Below are 23,428 nucleotides of genomic sequence, written 5' to 3' on the forward strand. Positions count from 1 at the left end.
GCATCTCTAGGCCCTATCCACCTCAGGGTCAGGGCACCCGCCCGCCTGCTGTCTCACAGCCCGCCCTGAAGTGCGCCTCCAAACACCTAAGCATCTCTAGGCCCTATCCACCTCAGGGTCAGGGCACCCGCCCGCCTGCTGTCTCACAGCCCGCCCTGAAGTGCGCCTCCAAACACCTAAGCATCTCTAGGCCCTATCCGCTTCAGATTTCCAGGACTTAGTCGGGCACAGTGGCGCACGCCTTTAATCCCAGAACTCTGGGAGGCAAAGGCAGGTGGATCGCTGTGAGTTCGAGGCCAGCCTGGTCTACAAAGCAAGTCCAGGACAGCCAAGGCCACACAGAGAAACCCTATCTTGAAAATACTAGGAAAAAAGAAAAAAGGAAGAAGATTTCCAGTACTTTCCATGAGCATGAGGCTGAGGATTAATCAAATGCCCCTTTAAGGGATGGGCCTCTGGGTAGAGGGCATGAGTGATGCATGGGGACTCCAGGAATGCTGGTCGCTAAGCGGGGCCTCTTTGGTGGAGGAAGGGAACACCTGCTTTCCACCCGAAGCGGTGTTGTTCGTTACCTGCTCACGTTTGCTACCTCGAGAGCCTGGCCCCTCCCAGATCACCCTGACTGTTCACTTGAGGCTCTCCCTAGACCTTTAGCAGTAATTTGTTTTTCAGTCAGTAGAACTCATCTTTAGGGAGATACCACATATACTTTATAGCTTGCCTGCTTACCTCTACCAAACCAGACCCTAGGCTCTTGAGCTATAGGACCCAGTGTGGTCACGCCTCAAGCTTTGTTGTGCACATGGATGGGATAACTGTTACCAAGAAACTTTTATCCAAATTTGTACTGTAGTTAAGTCTGTCCAAACTACCTGGTGTCAGAACCAGCACCAACTAAGTCAGACTGCAGTCGCTTCCCTGCAGGCATGGTGCTTGCTGGACCTCCCCCACCCCTACCCTGTGGGAACATTCCAGGTCCCAGGCAGTGCAGTGGTGTTCTAAATGACTGCGAGGTGGTAGCGGCCTATGGCTTTGATTAGTCTTTCCCTGAGGATAAATGATGTGGGGTGGGTTCTGTGTCCTCGCTTGCGATTTCTTTATTTTCAAGTCTTCTGCTTGTTTTTAGTTCTGTAAGTTGCTGCTATAACTTGGGGATTTACCCCTTATCTGATAATACGGTCTATAACTCCTCCCCAGCACATCACTTGCCTTTTTACTTTGTGTCTGTGTAACCTAAAGACAGGCTATGCAAATAGACATGTGGAACTCTATTAAGTTATAGCTTATTTCTACTTCAAATGGATCAAATTTAGGTACATTAGTTGCTGTAACTAACTTTAGTAGAAAATGTCCACATTTCCAAGTTGGCTGATATGTAATTCAAGAGGAAATGAATTTGTACCTCGTTGTGTATTTAGTTGTTTCCAGTGCCCCAGATTGAACCTAGGATCACACACATTTGGAGGCTCCTGTCATTGTGAAGTGATTATCACACAGCAGTCACAGAAGTGTTAGCTTAGCCTGAGAGGCCTGGGTTCAGTTCCCACGTGCACTTACAGCAGTGCCTGCCAGTGCTTAGCCTTGGGCACGTGCCATTCCCAGATACATGTTACCCACTTGTCACTGTTACAGAAATGCACACAGCATGTAGAAAAGCCATGAAGTCAGGATTTGGGTAACTAACTTGCTTTTTTAGACTTTATTGAAAAGTAACCATAAAAGGGCTGATGAGATGATGACTCAGCGGGTGATGCCACACGCTGTCAACCCAGCTAAGTCCAGTCAGTCCCTGGAGCCTGCATGCTGGAAGGGAAGCGTGGACTGCTGCTGTCTGCACTTGTACTGTGACCTGCAGGCCCTGCCACACAGCACACCTACATACATACATACAGACTAACTAGTCATAAAGGACGCTGTATGAAATAGTCACAACTTCCATCACGCTACTAATGAATAACTCAAAGGGAGCAACTCTGTTATCTCAGTTTACGGGGTAGAGATTTGGGCAAGGTGTGGCTGGCTTTTTTGTGCAGGTCTGTGCCATGGCATTTGGAATGATCACTCTTTGTGTATATTACAGGTACTGGATTTCAGAGGGTAAAACTTTATTTTGTTGTTTTGCTGTAGCTCAAGTCTAATCCAAGTGCGAACGAAGAGAAGGAAGCCCAGTCTCAGCTTGTCAAGGCTGATGAGATGCAGCGCCTGCGCTCACAAGCGCTCGAAGCTTTTGAAAGTGCCGACTACACTGCCGCTATAACCTTCCTGGATAAGATTTTAGAGGTGAGTTTCCTAGGTACTGCCGCTCATGAGTCTGGAGCTGCTTTTTAGAGTAAGGCGTGTGCTAGATACTTGACATGCTTATGTACTGCAAACCAAGATAGGGCACAGACTCATTCTTTTTTTTTTAATTAATTTATTCTTATTACATCTCAATGGTTATCCCATCCCTCGTATCCTCCCATTCCTCCCTCCCTCCCATTTTTCCCCTACTCCCCTCCCCCATGACTGTGACTGAGGGGGACCTCCTCCCCTTGTATATGCTCATAGGGTATCAAGTCTCTTCTTTTAGCCTGCTATCCTACCTCTGAGTGCCACCAGGCCTCCCCCTCCAGGGGACGTGTACAGACTCATTCTTGTACCTGAGGTTTTTGGAGATGTTGGTATGCTGTAAAGTGAAAACTATATTTTGTTGTTGCTGTTTGAGACAAGGTCTTTCTATGTAGATCAGGCTGGTCTGCCTACCTTTGCCTTCCAAGTGCTGGGATTAAAGGAGTGCAACACCATGCCAGGCTGAGAATTAATTTTACTCACTGCTTGCTATGCCTTTTTTTTTTTTTTTTTTTTTTAAATTTGGAGAATACTGTGCTAGATAATTGGTAAACTATGAGCTACGTAGAGAGAAAGGAAAGGTGACATTTGGAAACAAAGAGAAGTGCTCACCTTCTTGGGAGAGAGGACAGAGAAAGAGAAGCGTCACGTTTAGGGTACCCGTGCCTCAGAAGGACTTGATGGTGGATGATTCCCGAAGAAAGCCTACACGGAAATAATCAGTGTAATTACCATTTTCACAGCTCTTTGGCTTAATGTTGGCAGTAAATGTGATATATGCAAAGTAGGCATTTATTTGATAATTAAGAAGTTGTGTGTGTGTAAGTGATGATGACGATGATGTGTTTGTGTGGTTCTGTGTACTATGATGCACTTGTAGAGGCTGGAGATCAGTTCTGTGGAGTCAGCTCTTCTGCCTTCATGTGGGTCCTATGGGGTATACTCAAATCACTAGTCTTGCCTGCGAGCATCAGCACATACTAAAGAAAACATTTTGCCAGCCCGTATTTGATAATTTTATAGAGGAAATCATGTGATACAGCATAGAGGAATTCTTGCTTTACTAAATTTATTTTATTGATAGTTTATTAAGGAAATATAAAATTATAATTTTCACTTTTTCACTGCTAGGCTGTCCATTTGATACTGATTTTTAGTTTCTATACATATGGAAACTATATACATGAAAACAATATATATGAAAGTTGACATTGTGTTAGAAGCTCTGAAGAAAGCCTAAGGAACAGGCCCTGAGTATGGCTGAGTTTGGGGCATGTTTGGAAGAAACTATTTTGTTTATTGAGTGTCATGAACTTTCCATAAAACAGGAATGGCGAAGTCTAAGCATCCATGTTATTTTTTTTCCCTTTTTAAAAATGAAAATTTTGGGGATAACCATTGAGATGTAATATGAATAAACTAATACAATTAAATTTAAAAAAATAAAAATGAGAATTTAATATCAAGGAAGCAAGTATGTAACTTTTTTACAAAAAATAATTTAGTAATCAATGCAGTGTAACTATTTAATATTTTGCTAATTGAGAGCCTAGGTTTTAGGCTGGGGATGTAGTTTAGTTGGTAGAGCTTTTGCCCAGATTCACACACAGCCCTGAGTTTGACACCTGGTATTGCATTACTGGGCATGGTGCTCATAGGGTATTGGAGGCCAGCTTAGTAGTCATGATATCCTGCCTCAAAAAACAAGAAAGAACTAAAAAACAAACAAACAAACAAAAAATCCCCCAGATTTTTCTTAATTATAGAAATTTTAATTGTGAGTATTGCATGTTCTCTTTAAATGGCCGAATGTGAATAATCCTCTAATAATAAACGCCATAGGGTTGTCGTCTCCACCTCCTCCTCCTCCTTCTCCCTGCCGCCTTCCTTCCTTTCTTTTTTAGGGGGCGGGGGAGGGGGTTTCATTGTGCATCAAGCTTGGCTGGAACCCAATGTGCAAAGGCTGTTTTCTTTAGAGTTTAAAATTCTGTAAAAGGAGGAAGAAAGAAAGAAAAGGCCTTTTTGTTGCACGTCTATTTTCTCTACCAGTTAGAATTTAAGACACACTGAAGAAATTATCACATTCTATTTGTCACACCTAAGGATATCAGGTTTTTAAACACCATTTATACAACAGCGACTTTGTTTACTGACATGTGGATGAGTGTGTGGGACGCAAGAGTCAACGTGCACACCTATGTGTCTTAAAGTCCAGTTCTTTTGTTTCTCAAGGTTTGTGTTTGGGATGCAGAACTGCGTGAGCTGCGGGCCGAGTGCTTCATAAGGGAAGGAGAGCCTAGGAAAGCCATCAGTGACTTAAAGGCCGCCTCCAAGCTGAAGAGTGACAACACAGAGGCATTCTTCAAAATCAGCACACTCTACTACCAACTGGGAGACCACGAGCTGTCCCTCAGGTCAGTCCCTACAATGTCCGCACCTAGTCTCCAGCGGGTGTTAACAGGGGTGGTAAGGATTGTAAACATAACCCACTCAGATCGTTTAGGTTAGCCCTAAGGTGTAAAATCAGGCCTAGAGCTTATTCTCATGAATAGTATTATTAACGTAAGTGAGAATGCTGTTTTACTTAGTGAAACGAGAGTGTTTAATGTGTAACTTCACTCCACTTGAATTACTGTGTCTGAGACAGTGTGCATAGCCAATTAGGAGGTCAACATGTTTTTATGTTTCAAACAAAAATACTTCAAGGATGATTTCTCTACTTAATACAGAGAAGTGTTCAAGGATTATTTTGACTTGGATTATTTCTTTTTTTAAAATTACGTGAGCAGTGAAGTTCGCGAGTGTCTGAAACTTGACCAGGACCACAAAAGGTGTTTTGCACACTATAAGCAAGTGAAGAAACTTAATAAGCTGATCGAGTCAGCGGAAGAGCTGATCAGAGACGGCAGGTAAGCGCCTTCCTTGCTGTCTGCTGAGGGTGCCGCTGGCACTGAGCCTCGCAGCAGCACCAGGATCCTGTGCACAGTGCTGAAGCGCACAAAACAAGTAATAGTAACTGCATAGCATCCTTACTAACAAACTGACCTCCACAATGTGTAAAGTCTTTGGTCTAATCCACTGTTTTTTACATCTGATAAGAATCAGATGTCTATGTGGGATTGGGAGCTAGGGGTGTACACAGGTAGAAGCAAGGAAACTACTATGCAGAGAGAAAAATGCAGAAGAAAGTAAAATTCTAAAATTCTTAATTTTATAAAAGCCATAAACATGAAGAAAAAAAAAAAAAAAGAAAAATTAAACACCAGGTTAACAAAAATCAGTAATAAAAATTAAAAAGAAAATTTAATAGCCCAATGTAAAGATTCTAGATATAGGGCCAGGTGTGGTGGCGCACACCTTTAATCCCAGCAGAGGCAGGTGGATCGCTGTGAGTTCAAGGCCAGCCTGATCTACAAAGCGAGTCCAGGATAGCCAAGGCTACACAGAGAAACCCTGTCTTGAAAAACCAAAAAAGGGGGCTGGAGAGATGGCTCAGAGGTTAAGAGCACTGGCTGTTCTTCCAAAAGGTCCTGAGTTCAATTCTCAGCAACCACATGGTGGCTCACAACCATCTGTAATGAGATCTAGTATGTAGGCACATGCAGGTAGAATACTGTATAACAAATAAATAAATATTTAAAAAAGAAAAACAAAAACAAACAAAAAAGGCCCTAGATATTAAAAATGATCAATGTTATTATCTGTTTTAAAATTAGATAGTGGTATTATCATTTTTTAAAAAGTCAAATGAACTGGGCATTGTGGGCATTTGGGAGGCAGAGACTGGTGCCTTTCTGTGAGTTTGGGGCTCGCTAAGACGGCATAGCAAGTTCCAGGCCTGCCAAGGCTTCAAATATATAGTAAGAGCTTATCTCAAAAAAGCAAAGCAAACAATGAAATAAAAACATGTAAATGTGAAGACTTGTATTAGGAATCTTAGGCATGCTGCTGCAGTTTTAGGGAACGCCTTGTAGGTGTGACAGAAGACAACGACATGCTGTCCATCAGGAGGGCGGGGCCTAAGAGCTGTATGCCAGGGTAGGCTGCATCATCACACCAGCTCTCCACATGCTGTCCATCAGGAGAGCGGGGCCTAAGAGCTGTATGCCAGGGTAGGCTTCAGAGTCACACCAGCTCTCCACATGCTGTCCATCAGGAGAGCGGGGCCTAAGAGCTGTATGCCAGGGTAGGCTTCATAGTCACACCAGCTCTCCACATGCTGTCCATCAGGAGAGCAGGGGCCTAAGAGCTGTATGCCAGGGTAGGCTTCATAGTCACACCAGCTCTCCAGAAAAGCTGCTGGGGCGTTCACAGAACAAGAGTAGCTTGCTTAAAGCATTAGAGAACAAGGTACAGAAAAATTAAAAGTCAAGATAGAAGAAGGAAGAAAAGGGGAAGAAGAGGGGAACGAGGAAGAAGAAAAAAATCCAGAGTCCAACGTTTTCAGATGTGTCTCTAAAGCCAGCAGCAAACCCAGCAAGAGATGGTTGTGGGCTCAATAGCTTAGTGCCGTCTAACACAATGCCTGGAGCACGTGCAGGCTGGGACTTAAAGGACTGCATGCTAGGAGTAAGGGAGAGAAGGTGGAGAAGACACAGGTCAGCCTTAGCCTAAAAACAAACACAAACGTGCTTCCAATCAGCCTAGTCCTCACCTAGTTTAAGTAACCCTAGATGGCTATGTTCTGACAGTGGGTGAAAAGTCAGTGTCTGGAGCAAAGGTACAGTTCCTAAGTCCTGAATTGTCTTAACTATCTCTACATAAGGTTCAGCTCTCATTTAAAAAATAACTGGGCCTATATGACAGCAAAATTATATGCCTTTTAAAAAAGAGCAACATCAGACAATACAAAGAGGTCCATATCTATACAGGAATCCAGAAAATAGAACAGATTTTAAACTTAAATGATGCTTAGCATATTAAAAATAAAAAAAACCCAAGGATTTCTTGGCAGACTATAGAAGACAAAAAAGAAAACCAAAAACAACAACAACAAAACAGACCAAGGAAATTATAAACACAACAAAGCCTTTTAATCTATGAACTCAATGAATGGTTTAGAAGGCTACAGGGTACATAAAGAAATAAAGGCCGAGACTGGGGCGATGCTGAGCAGGTGAAGTCCTTGCTGTGACGGCAGGAGGACCTGAGTTTGGATTCTTAGCGCTTATATAAAAAGCTGCATGGAGACATGTTCCAGTAATCCCAAGGTTGGAGAACCAGGAGGTTCCCGGGTCTTCTGGGCCAGGGTCTAGCCTAAAGGCCTTAGATCCAGGTTCAGCAAGAGACCCTGTCTCAAAGAATAAGGTGCACTGCACATTAGCCAGGTGGGGTTGCAGTGCCTGTAATCCAGTACTTGGGAGGCTTATGCAAGAAGATCTTGAGTTTGAAGTCAACCTGGACAGTTTATCAAGACTGAGTCAAAAAGACAAACAACAAAAATTTTAGAAATGGAGAGTTTATAAAGAGACACCAAGCAGAAGCAACATTTGAAGGGGGAAAAAGGCTGGAAAACTTCTGAAGTTCACGAAAGGCACCCAAGTCAGACCTAAGTATTCCTATGACTCCCTCTCGGAATAATACAAAGAAGAGTGTGTGGAGGCCTAAAATAGTTGACTGCTGAAAACAAACAAACAATGATTCAACAATCATAAAAATAGTGAAAGCAGCCAGCAGGGGGTGAGGAGAGAAATTTTAGGCAAGAATAAGACAGTGACTGGCCAGGCAGTGGTGGCGCACGCCTTTGATCCCAGCACTCAGGAGGCAGAGGCACACTAACAGCTGTGCGCTATCTCAGGCTTTTCTCATTTTGTGTATCAGGCACTGAGCTATCTTCTGAGAGTACAGAAATGTGACTACAGTTTTCATTCTTAAAAGTTTACGTGGGAGGCTAATACAAAGTTCTGGCATGGAGAGTTGGTAGCCGAGTGCTAGAACGGAACTTAATGGGGGAAGCAGAGCCCTTAATCGGGTCTATAGCAGGGAAGGCCAGGAGCAAAAAACAAAAAACAAAAACAACAACAAAAAACCCCCAAACCCTGGAGAGGTGAGAGGTGATTTAAGGGTATTTAAAGTCTCATCTTAAGTTGTTTGGAGCAGTGGGTTGTGTCTATGAGTATTGGAGTGTGGGGGTTGATAGGCTGGGACTGTGGCACCGCTTAGTAGAAGGAAGTCCCCACTGCTGATCCCTTTGTAGCTGCCCTGAGACTGCCTCACGCGGTTTACCCCAGTGTCTTGCAAACTGTAATCTTGGAATACTGTAGTGCAGTACCATAGTCAAGATATTGATGAATTCTGTCGCCATGTAAGCACCTTTTAGGTGTACTTTTCTTTTGTACAGCCATAACTACTTCCGAAAGCCCTAGCCTTCCTTAGATCTTAGCAACCGTGAATATATTCTTTGTTTCTGTAGTTCTCTCATTTCCAGAGTATTAAAGAAATGGCAACAAAAATGTAAACTTTTGAGATGAACCTTTATTCTCCCTTAGCATTGCTCTGTGGGTGTTTATCCAGCTTCGTGTATCAGTATTTCCTTTCTACTTGTTGGTCGACATTTTCCACAGCATTAATATACACTGCAGTTTGTTTAGTCTTTTATTCACTGAAGCTTACCATTCAACAGTGCTGCTTTCATGTGAAATTCTTTTTAGCTGGAGCTACAGCTCACTGGTAGAGTGAGTGTTTGGTTTATGCAAGGGCCTGGGCTTGAACCCAGTGCTGCTGTTCCCTGTCGTGTATGTGTGTCTGTGTGTGTAACTTCTACTGGGGAGACATGATCAAGTGACAGAACATTCAGGTTAGTTTAGTGACACAGTGCGTTTATTGGGCTTACGGGAACATGGACAACCCTGCACCAGCTCCGCTGCTGAAGTTTCACCTCAGTATGGATGATGAGTTCCTCAGAGCTAGAGCCTCCTCATTTGACTTTGAAATCCCTCTGTGCCCTAGCCACGTGCTTTAAGGATGCCTGTGTCTGGTTAACAGGCACTCTGGATTATGGTTAGAGGAATTATATTTGAAGGCAGGTGTTGTGCTCGCCCCATTGTACTTATTAAGCAATAACTCGGTGAAAAGAGAGGGTGGGATCTACAGCTTTGGAAATAGTTTCACTGTTACTCACTGGCTGCTTTTTTCATAGATACACAGATGCAACCAGCAAATATGAATCTGTCATGAAAACAGAGCCCAGCGTTGGAGAGTACACAGTCCGCTCAAAAGAAAGGATCTGCCACTGCTTCTCTAAGGTAGCACTTCCCTGGGAAGAACAGCCATGGTGCCCTTAAAGTGCACTCTGGTTCATGATGCTTATTTTTCCTCATTCTTTCGGTACCGAGGCTTGAACTCAGGAACTTGAGCAGGATAGGCAAGCCCTGTGCCACTGAGGTGCACCGCAGCCCGTGCCCTCGTGTCTTACGTTTACTTGTAGGACGAGAAGCCTGTGGAAGCCATTAGAGTATGTTCTGAGGTATTACAGCTGGAACCCGACAATGTGAACGCTCTGAAGGACCGAGCGGAGGCCTACCTGACGGAAGAGATGTATGGTGAAGGTAAGGGCTCAGGGGCGCTACACTGCGCGAAGTCAGCACGTTTAGCTGCATTTTATTCTGAACAGATGCAAATGGCTAAGAATTTGAAAAATTGGTAATTATTCTTTCTTAGTGGTCATAACAGGTACATCCGAGGAAAGAGTACTTTCAATGGAATGTGAAAGTAAAAATTAGAGCTTTCTTGTAGTCAGTTCAGTTATGAAAGGCAAATGGGAGAAAGAAAAATTGGTTGTAGATTTCCTGTCATCCAGAAGTAATCCTTGTTCCTTTAGTTTTCCAGATGTGCCTATGTACATGTATATGACTATTTTAAGCATATAAATGCACAGTATATAGAAAGTGTGCAGATATATTTGTCTAACAATGATCCTGTGATCCTAGCAACATTAGGATAGTTGCTTACTGTACTTCAAATCGACCTAAGAGCTTCCTACTAGATGTTATGAGCGTCTTGAAAAGGCAGTGCTGGAGCACACACGATAGTATGTTTTTTAATAGTACTTTATGAACATTTAAGTAGGGATGTTTGCTAATTTTTAAATTGATTTTACGATTTCACATGGATTTTAATCAGAATTATTCCCTATCCTCTCCCACCCTCTGGAACCTTCTCAACACATCTCCCTCCTTCTATGACTATTTTTATTTGTTAATAGCATAGTGACTTTAAGGTTGCTTATGTGAGCGTGTGCATGTGCATGGGTGTGTGGCTATAGAGCTGAAAAAAGAAGGACAGCCATTAGCAGTTCGTAGCTCCTCAGCTGGGGGAGAGGAGGGCTGTGAGCGGCCCTCATCCATGCTGCAGTGTTGACTGCTTGTCTTGTGGAGCTAGTTTACCATGCTGCTATTGAGTTTGTGAGGGTTTGTTGTGTCCAGGAGACAGCAGCCTCCGGTTCCTACAATTTCTCCTCCGTCTTACATAGTGTTCCTTAGGCCTTGGCGATGGGTGATGATAGACCCCCAGTTTTAAGGCTGAGCACTGTAAAATCACTTATTTTCAATTTCAGTTACTTATAATTGTACATTAAGTGCTTACCACTATAAGAAGAAGCATCTCTGACCAAGGCCAATCTGTGGGTATAAACAAGTATTTAGAAAGCCACTCAACAACACGCTCATTTAGCAAATCCATCTTTTGTATGCTATCTTGGAAGAGACCATGTGTTCGCTCATGGGTCACCTTAGGTTCTCTGCTGGAGCCCACAGCTTCCCTGGTTATGGGCTGTTGGCCAGGTGTACAGTGCTAGGCATTAGTTCTCTCTTGTGAAGCCAGTCAGAGTGGTCATTTACCCCCACAGTATCCATACCACTATTGTACCAGTGAGCACTTCTTGCCTGACTGATCGGTATTGTAACACGCAGAGTCCAGTGCTAGGTAAGACCACTGGTAATTATTACTCCCAGTGGCTTTCACCTTCAGACACTATGCATGTCCATGGAGAGGAAGTTTCCAGCTCAGTTCCAATTTGATTTCACTTTGTCCTGCAACAAAAGGATTTGGGATCTGTGGGAGTGGGTCATAATCCGTAGGTCCAGTGGGTGGCCAGGCTGTGGCAATAGCTTTCATTGTCCTGGAGTCTCTAGGGCCTCTTTAACCAACGACCTGGAGGCAGCTGCATTTGTATACATGTGCAAAGGCTACTAGGTACTGGGAAGCCTTCTTAACATGGCAGTGCTCTGTGCGTCACTGTGTCCACACAGTGGGCAGCCGCTGTGATGGCTCCCTCTTCCTGTACAGTCCTGCTTGTGTGGGTTTTGAGCCCCTCTGTATCCAGGAAGTCACGTGCTGCCGGCCCTGTTCTCCCCTTCCCTTTGCTATCAAATGGGGCGGCTCTTGTGTTCTTCAGGTTCAGGCAGTATGTAGTGGACGCCGTAAGAGAGATGTATCGGTATATTTTGCTGCTCTTTACCTATGCCTTCCCCAGATAAGCTTTATTTCTACTATGTCTGCTGCAGATTTTATGGTTCTTACAATGCAAAGGCTATCAGCCACTTTTGGGTTAGGCCACACGCATGGAAAGGGTGGTGCCGGCATTTTCTGTGACACTTTGCTATGGGGCTATTGCTTCTTCTCGTCTTGGACTCATGTATTATGCCAGCAACTCTTTAGTTGCCCTCGGAATTCCTGTTTTGTTGAAATTCACCCTGTGGGATCTCACTGCTTATTTTATTTGTTTCTTTGTATGCCATCTGGGAGGACATCGTGCACCCCTTCATGGCTCACCTCTGCGGGACATCTGACAGCCTTGTGTGCATCTGACAGCCTTGTTAGAAGGTCTCTAAGGTTCCTCATATCGAGGGCAGGCTTATAGAAGTAGAGGGGAAGCTGGGAGTACCCACTAGAACAACGGTTCTTAGCCTGTGGGTCATGACCCCTTTGGTGGTGTTGACCAATCCTTTTACAGGGCTAATATATCAGATATCCTGTACATGAGATATTTACGTTATGGTTCATAAAAGTAGCAAAATTATGATGTAGCAGTGAAAATAAATTTATAGTTGGGGTCATCACAACACGGGGAACAGTATTAAGGGAGCAGCATTGGCAAGGCTGAGAGCCTCTGCACTAGAAGGTCTTTGTAGCAGTCGGTGTTCATGGGAGACTGCCTCTCAGGTAGTGGGGCCGTGCTTCTGCTCTCGCTGTACTCTGAAAGGAGGAGACGATTGGTGTGGAGAGTTACTTGCCAGCTGTGTGTCTTTCAGTTCTTCCCACTGGGCATCCCAGGGTGGCGTTGAGTACGTAAGCCTGTCAATGGGAGGAGCGCCTTACTTCCTGCCACAGTGAGCAGCGCTTTACTGGTCAAGAGCCCTTTAGTACCATTAGCTCTGATGGGATGGTTTGTGTTTCTCTCAGTGTGTCAGGCTGTTGTAGCTGTCACAGATGCCTTGTGCTCTGCTCTGGCTTTCTTCTTGGTCTCAGCAGCCTAATGGGCCCCTCCACATGCATGTGTTTCGTTCTTAGAGGTTAATGGGCCCCTGTGAGCTGGATGCTGTGGCCAGTTCCTCCATGTAACAGCTGAGTTTGTCTTTTACTGACTGTTCTGATACTTGCCTTACAATTATTCCAGCTTGCCGAACAGAAAATTCTAGGCTAAACTAATGGCTTCCAAGTCTGCCAGGACCTTCCAGCGTGTTTCCACTATTCTTCTCTCTGCCAGGACCTTCCAGTGTGTGTTTCCACTGTTCTCTCTACTCTGGGTTACTTTTGTTATGAATCTGCTTGTTTTCTCTTTTCTAGACATTGTCAAAATTTCTACTATCCTCTTGAATTCTGTGATTGTCATTTTTAATTTTTGTCACTGTTGAAAAGAGGGCAGACAAACTGTGTCTCTTGATTAGTTCGTTAGCACCGTTCCTTCAGAATGTGGAGGGCGGAGCAGGGATGCACAGCTCAGGGACAGCAGCTGCCTCGCCTGCACAGAGCCGTGCTTCAGTCCCAGGCGCCACATCATACGTACAAGAAAATTTGGTTTGGACGAGATTTTTTTTTTGAATGTCTTAACATTTTGTGACATTTATTTGCTGTTATTATTTCTAAACACAATCCTCCAATTTTCTTTTTTTTTTTTTCCTTTTGTTTCTTTCTTTTTTTTTTTTTTTTTAATTAATTTATTCTCCACAGTTGAGTGGAGAGTGGGATATGACTTTCTCATGTACTCTGGTGCCTCACATTTGACCATGTCCCCTGGAGGGGGAGACCTGGTGGCACTCAGAGGAAGGACAGCAGGTAGCCAAGAAGAGACTTGATACCCTATGAGCATATACAGGGGAAGGAAATCCCCCTCAGGAACAGTCATAGGGGAGGGGAATAATGGGAAAATGGGGGGGGGGGGAGGAATGGGAGGATACAAGGGATGGGATAAACATTGAGATGGACGAGATTTTGTTTTGATTAGGTTAGAAAATGCTTGCTAATACTATATCTAGCACCATAATATTTCTGCCTTTTATTTGTCATGGCTGCTCACTCCTGGCTGTGAGGTAGACATGAACTATGTGTTGTTTACTCCTTGAAAGATTACCTCCCGTAGTATGGAAGGTGAGGAAGTAAAATGAAAATTACTTAGGTACTGGATGTTTGTGTGAAGTATTTTAGGTTCTCATTAGTTCCTGTGTGTAGTTGTATGAATATAGGAGACAACCAGTAATTCTTTTTTTTTTTTTAACACATTTTTATTGAAAACTAAAATAATTCATATTACATCTCATTTGCTATCCCATCCCCTGCATCCTCCCATTCCTCCCTCCCTCCCACTTTCACCCCATTCCCCTTCCCTATGACTGTGACTGAGGGGGACCTCCTCCCCCTGAATATGATGTTAGGGTATCAAGTCTCTTCTTGGTAGCCTGCTATCCTTCCTCCGAGTGCCATCAGGCCTCCCCAACAAGGAGACATGGCCAAATATGGGGCACCAGAGACCATGTGAAAGTCAGTCCCCAGTCTTCACTTAACTGTGGAGAATGCTCTGTCCCTTGGCTAGATCTGGGTAGGGGTTTGATGATGACTGCACGTTTTGTCCTTGGTTGGTGCCTTAGATCGAGCAGAACCCCTGGGCCCAGATCCACCCATCATAGTGTTCTTCTTGTAGGTTTCTAGGACCCTCTGGACCCATCTATTTCCCTATCTCCTATATTTTTCTCACCTAGAGTCTCAATAGGATGTCCTCCCCACTGTCCCACTTATCTGGTAAGTGAAGACTTTGATGGGACCTGCCCCTTGGGCTAGTGTCCAGTTATAAGTGAGTATATACCATTTGAGTCTCTCTGCTTCTGGGTTAGCTCACTCATTATGATCATTTCTAGTTCAGTCCATTTGTCTACAAGTTTTTGGAAATTTCTTGTTTGAATAGCTGAATAGTATTCCATAGTGTAAATGTATCAGAGTTTCTTCATCCATTCTTCTACTGATGGACACTTAGGCTGTTTCCAGGTTCTGGCTATTATGAATAAGGCTGCTATGAACATGGTTGAGCAAATGTTCTTGTTGTGTGCTGGAGCATCTTCTGGGTATATTCCAAGAAGTGGAATAGCTGGGTCTTGAGGAAGCCCTGTTCCCATTTTTCTGAGATAGCACCAGATAGATTTCCAAAGTGGCTGTACTAGTTTGCATTCCCACCAGCAATGAAGGAGTGTTCCTCTCTCCCCACATCCTCGCTAGTATGTGGTGTCAGTTGAGTTATTGATCTTAGCCATTCTGATGGGTTTAAGATGGAATCTCAGAGTTGTTTCAATTTGCATTTCCCTGATGACTAAAGACGTTGAGCATTTCTTTAAGTGTGTCTCAGCCATTTGATATTCCTCTGTTGAGAATTCTCTGTTTAGTTCTGAGCCCCATTTCTCAATTGGGTTATTTGGTTCAGTTGTGTTTAATTTCTTGAGCTCTTTATATATTTTGGATATTAGACCTTTGTCAGATGTAGGGTTGGTGAAGATCTTTTCCCAGTCTGTAGGCTGTCACTTTGTTCTGTTGACAGTGTCTTCTGCCTTACAGAAGCTTCTCAGCCTCATGAGGTCCCATTTATTAATTGTTGACCTTAAGGCCTGGGCTGTTGGTGTTCTGTTCAGGAAGTTGTCTCCTGTGCCAATATGTTCCAGGCTCTTCCCCACTTTTTCTTCTAACTGATTTAGTGTCTCTGGTTTTATGTTGAGGTCTTTAATCCATTTGGACTTGAGTTTTGTGCAAGGTGACAAATAAGGGTCCAATTGCATTTTTCTACATGTAGACCTCCAGTTAGACCAGCACCATTTGTTGAAGATGCTGTCTTTTTTCCATTGAATGGATTTGGCTTCTTTGTAAAAAATCAGGTGACTATATGTATGGGGATTCATTTCTGTGTCTTCAATTTGATTCCATTGATCAACCACCCTATTGCTGTGCCAGTACCATGCTGTTTTAATTACTATTGCTCTATAGTACAGCTTGAGATCAGGTATGGAGATTCCTCCTGAGGATCTTTTACTGCATAAGATTGTTTTAGCTATTCTGGGTTTTTAATCTTTCCATATAAAGTTGAGAATTGACCTTTCAATGTCTTTAAAAAATTGTGTAGGTATTTTGATAGGGATTGCATTGAATCTGTAGATTGCTTTTGGTAAGATGGCCATTTTTACTATGTTAATTCTCCCGATCCACGAACAAGGGAGATCCCTCCATCTTCTCAAGTCACCTTCAATCTCTTTCTTCAGGGACTTAAAGTTTTTTCAAACAAGTCCTTCACTTGCTTGGTTAGAGTTACTCCTAGATATTTTAAATTGCTTGTGGCTAACATGAAGGGTGTAGATTTCCTAATTTCTCCCTCTAACAACCAGTAATTCTACACGTTTTATACTGAGAAAAATATGCACAGTGTAACTTAATAAATAGGTATGACTTAAAAGACTTGGCAGCTAGGGATGGTGAGATGGCTCCGTGGGAAACAGTGTCTGCTCCTGGACCTGAAGACCTGAGTTCAGGTGGAGCTGCTGTGGGGGATGGAGCTGCTGTGGGGGCTGGAGCTGCTGTGGGGGCTGGAGCTGCTGTGGGGGATGGAGCTGCTGTGGGGGATGCAGCTCACTCTGCAGGTTGTTCTCTACCTACCCATGTGTTTCACCGTTGCGGTTCCCCCAGCTCACAATTTAAAATGGAATAAAAAATTTTAAATTTAAGAATGAAAATGTGAGCTGGGTGGTGGTAGTGCATGCCTTTAATCCCAGCATACTCACACTTGGGAGGCAGAGGCAGGAGGATCTCTCTGAGTTCAAGGACAGCTTAGTCTGTATAGAGATCCAGCACAGCCCAGGCTACATAGAAACTGTCTGGAAAAAACAAAACAGGATGTAATTATGGTTTAAATTGGGAGTTTGTGTAGTAGCAGATTTGTGTGTCTTGAAACACTTGTCTCTCATATTCCTTTAGAGTGTTTCCTTCCAAGGCTGGGGTAGTAAGTGCTATGAATATTAGCTGTAAATTTAAACCCAACCCCACTAGTATTTGTGATAGTTTTGTGAACTAAGTTGGAAGGAAATTCCCTGTATGCTGACTCACAATTGTAGTGTGTCATAGTAAAACCGTGCGGGCATGGGTGAGCCTGTCTGTTGACAGCATTGGCTCATTCTCAGTGTAGAACAGGCAGCTCAAGTTTGTTAAGCTTGCCACTCTGTTTGCTCAGGGTTCCTTCATACACTCCTTACACAATTAACGTCGCCAAGATAATGCTATCCAAAGATACTTGTCTATAATATTGTTTTCCTAAACAATAAAGTTTTATCTCAACAGTCCACTAGTTTGTCTATTTAGGAAATGTGTGTCAAGCCTCCCCTGACTAAGCTCAGACTTTAGAACATGCTGGATTAGCATGTAGGTGCACTCGGGGAGGGAGAGGTACCCCACTCGGAGAGAAGTGCCAAGTCCAACTAAGTTGTGGAAGAGACATAGTCACGCTTAGTTCTGTAACTGGGCCTCATCAGAGACGCAGCACCCAGGCCGTCACAAAGGCTACTTTCTAGTCACTGGCCAGTCATACCTGGATTTCAGACTCCCAGGCCTCAAGAGCCTGTCGCCATGGAATACCGGAATATTACAGAGGGCTAGCGTCCCAAACTCAGCCATGAGTAATCGTCATCAGCCGGACATTTAAAGGATGGATCTCAGCCCTGCTACATTTGATTGTTTTTGTTTATTAGATACCCAAATACAGCCCGGCGCGGTGGCGCACGCCTGTAATCCCAGCACTGGGGACGCAGAGGCAGGTGGATCTCTGTAAGTTCAAGGCTAGCCTAGTCTACAAAGGGAGTCCAGGACAGCCAGGACTATACAGAGAAACCCTGTCTCAAAAACAAACAAACAAACAAAACCCAAAACTGAACAAACAAAAAATAAGATAAAAAATAAAAGATACCCAAGTACTCTGAAGTGAGGCTGTATTGTAGTTCTCCCCAGACCTGTGATGCTAGCTCCTCCTGTCTGTGGTTTTGATCGACACTGCCGTCATGTTGGCAGTACTGAGCCGGCGGTTCCTCCAGCTCCCTTTGCACCTTTCAGTTTTTCCAAACTATCAATCATATATGCTAATGCTGAATTTATTTTCTGGTGTCTTACTTTCTTTGCTATGCACTAGTCATTTACGACTTAGTGGTGACTGCTCTGTATGAGGAGGTGTGGGGAGAGGACGTAAGCGTAGACAGGTAAACCAACCACAGTGAGGGTTAAGTTTGAACAAAATTATGAAAATGGCACTACTTAGGCTCTTAGAAGCAACAGGGAGAGAAGGGGCTGGCGATGAGGACTTAGTACCACGTTAGTAAAATCCATAAAGGCACTGAACCATAACCCTCCTAACAGCATTTTCCTAAACATATTTTGACAGCCATTCAGGATTATGAAGCTGCTCAGGAACACAACGAAAATGATCAGCAGATTCGAGAAGGTTTAGAAAAAGCCCAGCGGCTACTGAAACAGTCACAGAAACGAGATTATTATAAAATCTTGGGAGTGAAAAGGTGAATTATTGAGGTTTGCATGCTGTATTTAATCAGCTACCTTAAAGCTCATGCGTCTCGTCCTAACCTGGCTCGCTTCATTTACTCATGTTATTTCAGCTATTCTATCCTGATAACCTTTAACATCATAAACTGTCTTCAGTATGTTACAAATTATTTTTTTAAAATAAAGACCAATAATGCACTAATAGAGAGGAGTTGGTGGTGAAGGCTGTGGCATAAATAGGTCTTAATCCTAGGCTTTTTGGGAAAGATTAAGAAGTAGCATTGTGCCAGGCATGTGGTGGCTCATCCTCCCACCTTTTTTTTTTTTTTTTTTTAATTTAATGTATACAAATGCTTTATATGCATGTACACTTGCATGCTAGCAGAGGGCATCAAATTACTGTATAGATAGTTGTGAACCACCATGTGGTTGCTGGAAATTGAACTCAGAGCCTCTGGAAGAGCAGTTGGCACTCTTAATCATTAAGCCATTTCTCCAGTCCCTGATTCATGCCTTTATCTCAGCACTTGGGAGGCAGAGGCAGGAGGATGTCTGTGAATTATTATAAGACACATTTTTTTCCAGGCTGGAGAGGCTCAGTGGTTGATAGCACTTGCTCTTGCAGAGAACCCAGCTTCAGCTCTCAGCACCCACATGATGGCTGACAACCATCTCTTCTGGCTGTCATTGCACACACATTAGTCACACATGCAAGCAAACGGCCACACAGACTCATCTTCTCTGACCCAGCAGATTGTCAACTCTTGTCCAGAGTGCGGAGCTTTGTCCTCATTACTATTACGTAAGATTAACCTAAAGGGTTCAAAAGAGATTTTGTGGATGTGTGAGTGCCATTTTGATTGATTTTGTTTGACAGGGTCTCAATGTATAGCCCTGGCTGGCCTGAAGTCACTGTGTAGACCTAGGTGTCCTTAAAGAGATTTGCCTGCCTCTGCCTCCCTAAGTGCTGGGATTACAGATGTGTGTCACCACACCCAGCTTGTGAGAGTATCTTTCTAATGCCCAGAAAAAACTAAATCATGGTAGTGTGGAAATTCAGAAAGGGACAGCTGTAAAGACCTGTGCTGTATTCTAAGATGCTGGGATTTTAGTGGCTTGCATGTATGAGTCCTAGGGGTCAAGCCTCAGTACTTGCCCCACCACCCCGTGGCCCCAAAAGGAAGGAAAGCAAAGGTGACTGTTCACAAAATAGTGTTTGATCTTTTTGACTTTATCTTTGGAATTTACAGGAAAACAAGGCAGTTTATCATCAGGTGACCCTTCTCCCCACTCACACACACAGAGCTCACAGAACTTGTCTGCAGTGTTGTGATGTGAGGCAAGCCCTCTACCACTGGTTCTCAAAGAGGACCACCAGCACAGCTCCTCAGATTTTTTTTATGAAAGTAGGGTTGGAACCTTTCTAACTGACAATTGCTAAATAATTTCCTCCATCCTTCAGAAATGCCAAAAAGCAAGAAATCATTAAAGCATACCGAAAATTAGCACTTCAGTGGCATCCAGATAATTTCCAGAATGAAGAAGAAAAGAAAAAAGCAGAGAAAAAGTTCATTGACATAGCAGCTGCTAAAGAAGTCCTCTCGGACCCAGGTACCTCCTGCTCTTGACAGGGTGCGGTGAATGCTAGTCAGCGCTTGGTGTCATTGCTCTTCTCTAGCAGGCACAGGTGACAGGGGGAGTGGGGTGGGTGAGCTGGAGCGCTGTGGGTGGCTTTCAGTCCTGCACTTTCACCAGTCTCTTCCCCCAAGTTGGGGGACCCCTCAGGTAAATGATAGAGTGGAAAGAGTATTAAACGTGGGGCACTTTGGCACTTACTTCCTGTCAGTCGTTAGCCTTCTTTTCCCACAGTCATATGAAGGAAGCACACCAGGCACAGCACACTGCCGCTCAGACCCTGCCGAGCTCAGTGAAGGCTGTTCTCCAAACCTCTCACACGCCTGCAGAGGAAACCAGCAGGTCAAGCCAGCTTACAGGAGAGGAGAGGAGAGGGGATCTCCAGCCATGCCTGTTGTGCCCTGTGGGTGTGAACAGATTTACAGGGTGATGCGTATGTGAATCTTGTCTGGAAAGTAAGGAGACAGGCTAAGAATTCACATGTACTGCTTTTCTATGGCTTTCCAGATGGCTGGGCATGAGCCATGGGCATTCTAATTTGAGCTAGAAAGTTTCGACAAAGAGGAAATCAAGTCTTGCCCCTTGAGGAAATCTGCGCACCCATTTATACTACAGAATTGAAATAGTCCTTTGTCCCAGGTGATTTGTAATCCAGTCAGAGACAGGCGTACCTCATTACTGCATACAGCAGGCGCAGTCTACCTGCTTACTGAGTGCAAAGTGCCTACACTATCCCTCCAGTGAGCTGTACTGGGTGGGCCAGAGTCCGTGCTCCTCATGTGTCTGCATCACATTATGGAGCGTGTGTTTTACCTGTGTTGGGCCAGATAGCTCCAGAAAGCTCCTTGCTTGACAGCCTTCATTTGGGGGATGGCAGTAGTGACAAGCTGTTTCGTAAAGACCATGGCTTTGGTTCTCTTTGCCGTTGTTTTCCTCAGGAGGGGAGTGGGAGTGTGTGGACCTGAGTGTCAAAGCCGTGGACCTAAACCCTAGGTTAATGTGTGGGTCTTAATTTGCTGGTTTCTTTTCTAGAAATGAGAAAGAAGTTTGATGATGGAGAAGATCCTCTTGACGCAGAGAGTCAGCAGGGAGGTGGTGGCAACCCCTTCCACAGGAGCTGGAACTCATGGCAAGGCTTCAACCCCTTCAGCTCAGGCGGACCGTTTAGATTTAAATTCCACTTCAATTAAACCAGCTATTTTACTGCTCCTCCTCTTTATTATTATTTTTAACATTAAAAACAAAGAAACTTTGCCTGGGATTCTAATGGAAACAAAGTGGAACAAATCTTTTAGTTTATCCATGACCAAAGAGTTGTTTTAAAGAAAAAAACTGTTCTTATTGTAGAAGTAAGATTGACAGGCCTGCCAGGGTGGAAAGCAAGGAACTGTATTCTGACGAAGCAGCCTTCACTCGTTTGTGACTTGTGGGAGAGGCGGTCTGACGTGTTCACCATAAGGAGGTGCTGAAATAGCATGCTGTCTGCATGTAGCCGTGGAGCGCACCGTGCAGCCCTGTGCAGTAGCCTCGAGCAAGAGCTGTGCTCTGCAGGGTGCTCTGTGCCTCCGTATTCTTAAGGGAATATGAACAGTCGAGCTTTATTTTCTGAGACAGTTATACTTAGATTTTGATCAGTCCTGTCACTTGCAAGCATTTATTCCTGTGCCAGTGTCACTGTGGCTCTCACTGCAGGAGAGGTAGAAACCACCTTTTAGAGAATTTACCATCAGGTGGTAGGTGGTATATCCAGGTGTAGACTATGGGTTGAGGTATTTTTGTTGTTTTTTATCCATAGAATAATAGCAATTTCACTTGAATTGCAAAGCTTAAGGGTCTTCCCTTGAATGTTAAACTAAACAAGAGTAAGTTACAATACATGGAAGAGGCTCAGTGGTGCTTTAGACAATACTGTTGAAGGTCAGCGTGACAGACATTTTAGACAAGTGAAGTTCCAAGTTGTTTGGTGGGAATTTCCTGTCACACCACTGTCTTAGAGATGAAGGGTTGCTCTGTCAGCACCCAAGCAGACAGAATATTGTGATTCCCATTTGCAAGCAGAGCAGTGGGGCAGTGTCTCTGTCTCTTAATGGTTAGTCCAGCTGTCTTGATCGTATTGTTTGCTAGGTTTTGGAGTGGATGTTCCAGGTTTATTACTGTTTCGAAGAAAGTATAGGCTTGCAGATGTGTTCAACTCTGCCTGTGTACCTGCTAGCATTTCCCTTAATGAAACGGCATTTCTTCCTGAGAGATCCCTTACCTCTTTTTAAGCAGAAACTTCTTTAAGAAATGTACTATTCAGTATTTGTATACTGAATTATTTTTGCCCTAATAATCAAGTACATTGAATATTTATGGAACTACTGATACTGCATTGAAAACTTAAAAGAATTATTACTTCTATTCTACAGATATTTTTTAAAACATTGTGAAATATTTTAAGCATAAAGGTCTAATATATTGCTTTTATGAAATTAGACATTTTAGTTAATTGTGGAAGTCATGATGGTAGCAGCCAAGCACAGACCATTTTCTTAACCTGTAGTCATATCCTTGAGCATATATAGAAAAAGATTTTTTAAAAGGAAGAACATAATTCACAAAGCTGAGTTGGGCAAAACATTTAAGTGCTTTTTGCCTCTACTTAGGATCCTGCCCTCTTGCCATTAAACTTAACAGTACATCTCAAAATACCTTTCAGATCTCATTTTGCTTCAGTGTCTCAAAATCTAAGTCAGGCAAGACAAGCTGCAGCTTTTATCCTGCACCAGAGACAAGGCAGAAGCAGGGGGATGCCTGTGAGTCTGAGGCCAGCCTGGCCTACATAGTGTGTTCCAGGCCATGCCCCCTACCAAAATATTAAAAAAATTTAAGCCAGTGTGAAACATTGAATGAAAAATGTGTGTTTCCACATCAGTCATCTTATGTTAACTACTTAGTTACGGTGTTTTCAGTCCAACTCCTTTTGTGGATGGTGTCACTGACAGGTGTCAACTGAAGGGATGTAGCTGTGTGCTGTGGGCTGTCCAAAGTGCACTTTCTACCAGCAGAGCAGAGGAAGCCTCAGTGAGTGGGTGGAGAATTGCCAGGCTTCTGACATGGCTGAAGGCTGGGCTGCGTGGGCAGTGCATCTTTCTGACATGGCTGTAGGCTGGGTTGCGTGGGCAGTGCCTCTTAATTTGCTTCCTAGGGAGGGTCCCCCCAATGCCCCTTCCATTCCTACTTTTAACAACCCAAAGTAACTGAGGATTAGACCTCCTCACTGCAAACTTAGGTGCCAAAGGCAGATGCCGTGGAAGGAGAAGTAGCTCTCTTGTGCTGACAGTGACACAGGCTGATAATGTCAGCAGTTGCTGGGGGTTGTGCTGACAGTGACACAGGCTGATAATGTCAGCAGTTGCTGGGGGTTGTGCTGACAGTGACACAGGCTGATGATGTCAGCAGTTGCTGGGGTTTA

General features: G+C 43.8%; 1 protein-coding gene across 1 annotated transcript in view; it reads left to right on the forward strand.

Annotated features, from left to right (window-relative positions):
• The window catches only part of Dnajc3 (DnaJ heat shock protein family (Hsp40) member C3), a 39,763-nt gene extending 18,582 nt beyond the window's left edge, over positions 1-21,181 (forward strand). Inside the window, exons 5-12 of the mRNA XM_051160969.1 lie at positions 2,128-2,280; positions 4,561-4,742; positions 5,118-5,237; positions 9,467-9,572; positions 9,755-9,875; positions 18,221-18,353; positions 19,802-19,950; positions 21,007-21,181. Coding sequence (XP_051016926.1) covers positions 2,128-2,280; positions 4,561-4,742; positions 5,118-5,237; positions 9,467-9,572; positions 9,755-9,875; positions 18,221-18,353; positions 19,802-19,950; positions 21,007-21,164 — 1,122 coding nt within the window. The 3' untranslated portion in view covers positions 21,165-21,181. The remainder of the gene's footprint in view (positions 1-2,127; positions 2,281-4,560; positions 4,743-5,117; positions 5,238-9,466; positions 9,573-9,754; positions 9,876-18,220; positions 18,354-19,801; positions 19,951-21,006) is intronic.
• Positions 21,182-23,428: the final 2,247 nt, after the last annotated feature.

Source organism: Acomys russatus, chromosome 18 (genome assembly GCF_903995435.1).
Source record: "Acomys russatus chromosome 18, mAcoRus1.1, whole genome shotgun sequence".
Lineage (NCBI taxonomy): Eukaryota > Metazoa > Chordata > Mammalia > Rodentia > Muridae > Acomys > Acomys russatus.